Source organism: Anneissia japonica, unplaced genomic scaffold, assembly GCF_011630105.1.
Source record: "Anneissia japonica isolate Jap-2015-1 unplaced genomic scaffold, ASM1163010v1 scaffold287730_len121977_cov127, whole genome shotgun sequence".
Classification (NCBI taxonomy): Eukaryota; Metazoa; Echinodermata; class Crinoidea; order Comatulida; family Comatulidae; genus Anneissia; species Anneissia japonica.
This window is the reverse complement of record NW_022751504.1, coordinates 58,814-66,540: the sequence shown is the minus strand read 5'-3', so window position 1 is coordinate 66,540 and position 7,727 is coordinate 58,814. Positions and strand designations below refer to the sequence as shown.

Below are 7,727 nucleotides of genomic sequence, written 5' to 3'. Positions count from 1 at the left end.
TCTATAAACATAATTGCCATAACAGAATGAATAATACAATTGCTGTCTCTTATACACATCTAGATGTGTATAAGAGACAGATATATGGGTGTTTGAAATTGATCATTCCTCACATACCATTAAACAAATACAATACAGTACTGTAGTAACTCTTGGGTACTGTGGCCAGGCCACTTGCTTATCTTTAGAATGAGCATGAGTCATAGTAGGTCAGCGACTGTCGACATTGTTTTAGAATCAACTTTTGATAAGGGGGATGATTGGAGACTGGCAGCAAGCATGGAGGTGTTTGTAGCTCCATGTGTTGCAATACTTACCGTAAATAATACTTAATAATGTAATAAGTAATAAAATATAACAAACATAGGCCGATTTAATTAGTAATAAATAATATAAACTTAATTTAATAATAATATAATCTCCAACTTATTTGAGTTTTATCTTCTAAGTTTTAAGTTTTATGGTTTAAATAGCTTTTTAATAAACGTATTTTGTTTTACTAAATTTATATTTGACTTTGTCTTAATACTTTGTCTAATGTCTCTATAATGTAAACACCTAGCGAACAAATTTTGCAGGTCACATATACGTATATATACACACACAACCCCAACCGCCCCCCCCCCCGACACACACACACAATATTGCCAATGTCAAGTTCTCGTCGTTCTACTGTTTTGGGGATGAATTCAAGTAGGGAGTGACAGTACTTTGAAATGGTTTCCACACAATTGGTATGTACTAATCAATCAATTGTTAAATTGCTCTGGTAAGCCTAAATAATTACTGTCTACGCATAGAGTGTGATAACTATTCAGTTATTAACTGTATACTATATAAAAACACAATCAATCAAGTTTAGTAGTCCCTCATACCCCATCATTTTTCATATTTTGATTACCTATTGTTTGAAAGAAGTAGAAAAATATTCGACTGGACTAAAGTGTCTCTATAACTATTAATTCAACGTCGGCATTATATAATACGGTAGTTATTTTTTATAGATAGCATTTTGGAAGTTTTTATCATGGGCGGATCCAGAAATTTCCTGACGGGGTCCATAAAGTTTCTGACGGGGTGGGGGAGATCAATAGGTAGTTCACACCCACCTCAAAATTGGAATATTTCATCTCAATTTTTTTTTTTTTTTACAAATGTAGAGGGTCCTCGCAGGCTGGGTATCCCACCCCCACTGGAAATGAAGCCCATGGGCTTCTTTTCAAGATAGCATAGACTTGTTTTCGAGATAGTACAGTACATAAACTGTACATGAATTTTATAAAAATAATAATAAATTATGAACAAGCTTGGTTGATACAGTATAGTTATAGGTGATTTAATGCCAGTTAAATCCACTCCATGACACAGATTGATGTTACAGTGGCCTTTATTTTATTGTTTTATAGGATAAATTCACAAAATTTACAGAATTCATTTTGAAAAGAAGCCCCCCCCCCACACACCTCTTTACTTTGCAAGAGTAGCCTCGAAAAGGAGCCCATATTGAAAAGAAGCCCATCTCGAAAAGAAGCTGATCTAAAGTTCGCAATAAAAAGAGGCCCAGGGCTTCAAGGTTTTATGGTTATGTCCTACTGTCGATGTCAGAGACACATTATTATTAGATCAGGGTGTGCTATAGTGTGAGGACCATACTTGACTGGACCCTATAGGTAGGGGCAACGCAGGTCGGTTGTCATGCGGACAACCGCACGAGAGCGCATGTGCGTTACGCCACTGAGCATGGATAGCTGTTCTATAATAGCTGGGTACTCTACATTCCGTGATAATAGCTAAAAAACTCAGTATTAGGTCTCCATCTTTTGGCCCTTTTTTTACATCGTTGGAAAAAATTGACGTCGGGGATAATGCGTTGTGTTTGTCGTAAATCAATATAACATTAAAAATGAGTGAGTAGTACAATAATCAAGCTCTCCTTGCTCCCACTGCTGGATCCAATACTGAACTCATGGGTACACTTACTTGTTTCCCTCTTTCTTCCCTTTAACTCTCCTCAATTTTTCCCCTCATGGGGGTTGACGGGGGGGGGGGGAGCACAGCCTCCACCTGTGGCCCCCGCTGGATTCGCCCCTGTTTATGCTGCATTAGTTTGAGAAATCCTAGGCTAAGAATAATAACGATGAAAAATCTAGCATTCGATATTTTGATGTGCTATATTATAACTGATGGATTTATAATCCATAAAAGTTTGGCAGGAAATAATATAGAAATAAAAGGAATAAACCACAGATTAGCTGTTCTGAATATTAAGATAAACAAAAGATACAACATGAACATTTTATGCACCAACATAAACATACATAAATAGAGCAACACTATGAAACACAACAGAAATTTTAAATGGCAAGAAGGAACACTACACACTCATAATCGGAGACTTCTATGCAAAAGTAGGTAAAATTGAACATAGTGATCGAGGAGTAGTAGGCCAATTTGGATATGGTGAAAGACAGGGGAGACCAACTTGTAGAATTTGCAATAAACCACCTCAAAATCGTGAACACATTCTTTAGAAAAAAGGACCATCGTAAACGGACATGAGGTGCCCAAATTGAAGAACCCGAAATGAAATTTATCTGATCCTTGCAGACAAACCAGAAATCATAAAATTTGTCACAGTTTTCAACAAGGTGAACAAAGGAGGCGACCATAAGTTAGTGATGACAAAAGTAAAGTTTAACACAAGACTAGAAAGAAAAAAACTATTCAAAAGCAAACACCCAAAAGCAATTTAACAAAGTTAAATGAGAAAAGAAGAGGATTTCAGTTAGAACTATCGAACAGACTTGAAAGCTTAGAAACCGAAATCAGAGAGACCGAGCCTCATAAACAAACACTAGACTGGAAGGCATGACATCATTACCGGAATAATACAAGACTCGACTGTAAAAGTTGCAGGCAAAAACAAGCAAAAGCACAAGATCGATACAATGTCTAAAGAAACCAAAAAACTAATGGAAAAAAGGAGGGAGATAAAAAAAACAATGGGAACAGTAGGCGAAACATAGAATATGCAGAAACATGTAAAACAATTAGGAAGAAACTAAGAGAAGATATTAGAAATAACAACGCTACAGAAATTAAATTAACTATTGAGAATAACAGAGGTCTAAAGAAAACATAAAAGGCTAGGAAAGTAAACAAAAGATTAACTGTCCAAAGAAAAAAGGAGGAGAAACAATCCATGACCAAGATCAAATCCTAAACAGAGTCAAGGAATTTTATAAAGACCTATACAACAGCAACGAAGCACCACTAGGAACTACAACCACACAATTATAATAAAGCATCAATACCTACAATAACAAGCTGGGAAGTCAGGCATGCTGTCAATAAAATGAAATTGGGGAAATGCTTACTCGCAGAGCAGATAAAAGAAGGACAGTTAATTATAGAAAAAGAACTTGCGAAGTTATTCACAGACTGTCTTGTTCAAGAAAAAATCCCTGCCAAATGGAAAGAGGAAAACATGGTCCTGATTCACAAAAAAAGGAGATAAGAAAGAAATGACAAACTATCGCCCCCATCAGTCAAACCTGTACAGAAAGTACAGCAGAATTCTTACCTGCAGGCTAGAAACTATACTAGTTCTGGATCTGGATTGTACTCCTCAACGCCCCTAAAAGGAGTAAAGCGAGAAGGGGTACGGTGGTGCTGTAGCTTAGCGTTCTGTATTCCTTAGGTGGTCGGATCTAGATCTGGATTGAAATCAACCTAGAGAACAGGCTGGATTTAGGCAGGACTTCTCCACAACAGACCACATCCATACAATGAATCAGCATCGAGAGAAATGTCAAGAATTCAATCTAGAATTATGGATAGCCTAACAAAAGGCATTTGACTCAGTTCAGACAAAGATAGTCATAGAAGCCCTACAAAAACAAGGAACAGACAACAAATACATTAACATCATCAAAGACAAAAAAAGGGAGTCAGGCAGTAATTTAAGTAATTTACAGCAACCCATGAAGAAATATTCAAGTCAATCTAGTGGGACCAAATGGCAGTAAACATAAACAGAAAAAATCTCACCTATCTTCGTTTTGCTGATGATGTTGTTATAAGTCAACCAAGAAACCACCTAAAAAGGATGCTGGAAGATCTTGAAATGGAAAGCAAGAAAGTAGGTCTAAAGATGAACATGAGTAAAACAAAATTTATGTCAAATGCAGATACTTACTGCCACAAGAAAATCTAACAGATTTGTAAACTTATTTCGAAAATCTGTCCATCCTCTCTTCTTTAATTTTTTGACAATTTTGTTTTCAACTTCATCTGCTGTGCTATCGTAAATTATAAAGAAATCGCAATTGTCTTTCCATTCTTCCTTTTCCTTAGCCTCTGGATAATTTTTGTCTCTAAACATTGTCACTGCATAGTTTAATATGCTACGAGCTTTGTTAATTACAATACTAATCTTCATACAGGAGTATAGACGAGACAATAAGTAATTATATTCCATTTCAAGTTGGCATTGACGTAATTCATTTAAAGTGTTTTTCATTAAACAGTCACCATCATAAGAAAGCACAAGTTCACGAAGATCGTTTTCCAACATTGATTTGTCCTTACCAGTGTTTGCCGCGACACATTGTTTAATTAAAGCACAGTATAGAAAAAAATGTTTATCATATTTATTTTCTCCGATTAATGCTAACAATTTATTTGCACCCTGTAGGTTGCCAGTTTTCGTTGCTTTTATGAAGTGCTTTAACGCTCCCTCTTGGTCGCCTGACTTAGCTGCCTTCTCGCCTTCAGCTACTGCCACATATGCCTTCATGTCAAGAATTTTCAACCTTTCATCTGCTTCATCTTCTCGCACATCCATACCGTCCAGAAATGCTAGCATTGTACTTGCTACGCTTACGTTACCAGACTTCAGTGTAACATTTGCTAACCCAATCCGGATATTTAATTCTTGATGCCGATTATGTTGCTCATTACTTTGAAGAAGTGTACCTAAGGCTTCTTGATAATAAAAACAAGCATTCCTATATTTTTGAAGTTTTTCATTGAGTTCAGCAAGATTAAGCTTGGGATTAATATCATAAGGGTCCGTCTTTCGCTTAATCTCCCAATTTCTTTTTAGATATTTAATAACGGACCAAATTCCTCTATTTTGTTCTTCATAAAATTCAACACATTCTGATGTACCTTCTTTTACAAACGACTCGAATGCGATTTCTAAGCACTTTTTATTTTTTGAAAGTGCCTCATCATATTTACGTTCAGCGTTCAAGTACATTGCAAATGCGTAATTTATATCAAAATATGCAAAGGGATAATCTTTGAAATTAAGCGGAAGAGTATCGTAAATTTCTAAAGCTTCTTCTTGTCTTCCAATACGTGTTAGTGCAACTGTCTTTTCTATCTTGGCTGCAATGTTGGCCGGATTTAATTTGATAGCCAATTCAAGACATCTCAATTCTTGTTCAGTATTATTTTGTTCGCGACGAAGTACTGCTTCCTGAGAAATTATACATGCAGCAGTTTTAAAGCGGGATTTAGCATAATCGATGACATTGCGGGCTGCTAAAAAATATCCGGATTGCAATTGAGAAGAGCATAAGACTCGCAGCTCTTTAGGCATAGGAACCGTTTGTTGAATGTCAGTGCTACTGGATTTATCTTTTACAGAATACGCGGAACCCATTCGAATAAAGCTTTGTGCCACTATGCTCAATATTTTTGGTCTGAGAGCGTTATGCATTGATGATACAAGTATTGATATTATATTACTTATATCATTGAGTTTTGTTTTATAGAGTTCATGCTCTTTACTAACGTAGTATTCTTGGTTTCTTTCTGGTTGTAAGTCACTCGCATCTTTACAATCTTGAAATTCCTTGTTTTTATGTTCATATTTTCTTCGTTTTATATCTGCTGAAATCGCCATAGCGTAGGCGTGATCAGACTTATATTCCAAAACTTTGTTCATAATAATTTCAACATTATCTAGATTAGATGAAGTAAAATATCTTCCAAGACCACTTTTACCTTTTCGCCACTTTATGAGTCCAAACATAAACAACCATTCTACATTGTCGGGACAGGCATCAGTAGCTAGTTTTAGCTCTATTTCACTTTCGTAGTATCTAGCAAATGATAATCTTGAAAAGGCAAATCCTTTTGTGGCGTGAATACTAGCTTGGAACATCGTTTGTGTTCCCGATGCTTGATGCTTTTTATCTAGTTCCTTAAGTTCTTCCAATTCCTTAAATGATTCCTTTTCATTTTTCAATGCCAACCAGCAACGCATAGCCAAATATATCGATTTATAACCATCTCTTATTGGCTCATTTTCTATTTCATTTATCAGGCGATAAGCTGTTTCATTGCTTTCTTTCGCTTCCAAAATGTCTTTATATCCTATTCCCTTAATACCTGACATACATATGTAGCTATTGAAAAAGTGTGCTTCAATGGATGCGTTGTTTTGGAGATACTCATCAATGGACTCTTTTAGTGGCGCAAATGTTTTAGATGTATTTTCAAGATTCCAATTAGCATGGAATTCAATAAGTTTAAGTCTGTCATTTATTTCTTTGAAACTCATTGTATAAACTGAAAGACAATAAAAGTAATTTAAGCATTATATCAAATATACATAAACACCGGCCAACACACACACACACACCACACACACCCCCACACCCCCCCCCCACACACATATATATATAAATATATATAAATATATATATATATAGCCGTTAACACTGTTAAATTATTATATAAATTATCAAAGAATGGTAATTAAATACTGTGTTCGAATAAACGACATAATACTACATCGTGTGGCATAGCTCTCAACGAATGTAGTCTTATAAATAAGTGAATAAGGAAATTGTGTAATAAAATGCCTCTGACGGGATTCGAACCTGTGACCTCCCGCTGTCAAGGCGAACATATTGCTCCAGTGGAGTCGTCGCCGGCTGAGGTACCTTTAAGGCCTAGGCCTAAGTCAAGAATATTATTTATGGCAAATACTATCGCAGCATTAAAAAAAAATGAAGCTTCCCCATTTGATGCAAGAGTATTATTTTGCAGTTATTTTTAAATCCAAAATTAAATCATAGGTGTTTGTATTTACTGCCGATGATAATGATCATCATATGACATAACAACTTATTAAACGTACTGGCATTAGGATGTACCATACCAACCAGGACTATTATCACCAGCCTGTTTCCTAGACTAAGTTTGGTTGATCAGTACCGTAACGGTTAAGGTTATTTTTTTTCTTTATTACCTACACAGTGCAGCCTAGCCTCGGCCTATACCTGTATGTAGATTGTAGCCTACAATAGCAGCATTCTAGAGCCTAAATAAAGTGCACGGAAATTGCCAAAATAATTATAAATCACTACTGTATTTTTTTTTAATCAGTCTTATAAATAAATGAATAAGGAAATTGTGTAATGAAATGTCTCTGACGGGAATCGGACCTGCAACCTCCCGCCGTCAAGTCGAGCACCATAACCATTAGTCCTATTGTGATAGAGTGTATCTGGCGGTATTTGAACCTGTTCAACCATGAAGCTTCTGTGGTCTAATGGTTATGTGTAATAAAATGCAACTGGCGGGATTCGAACCTCTGCGACCTCCCGCAGGTTCGAATCCTGCCAGAAGCATTTTATTACACAATTTCCTTATACATTTATTTATAGGACTACATTCGTTAAGAAGAGCTATGCTACATGATGTATTAT

At 35.9% G+C, this 7,727-nt stretch overlaps 1 protein-coding gene across 2 annotated transcripts in view; it reads right to left on the bottom strand.

Annotated features, from left to right (window-relative positions):
- Positions 1-7,727, bottom strand: part of LOC117121751 — an 11,453-nt gene that overhangs the window by 2,620 nt on the left and 1,106 nt on the right. For both annotated transcript variants that reach the window (XM_033267048.1, XM_033267050.1), the window contains exon 2: positions 4,199-6,582. In XM_033267048.1, the coding sequence (XP_033122939.1) occupies positions 4,199-6,574 (2,376 nt within the window). In that variant the 5' untranslated portion in view covers positions 6,575-6,582. The remainder of the gene's footprint in view (positions 1-4,198; positions 6,583-7,727) is intronic.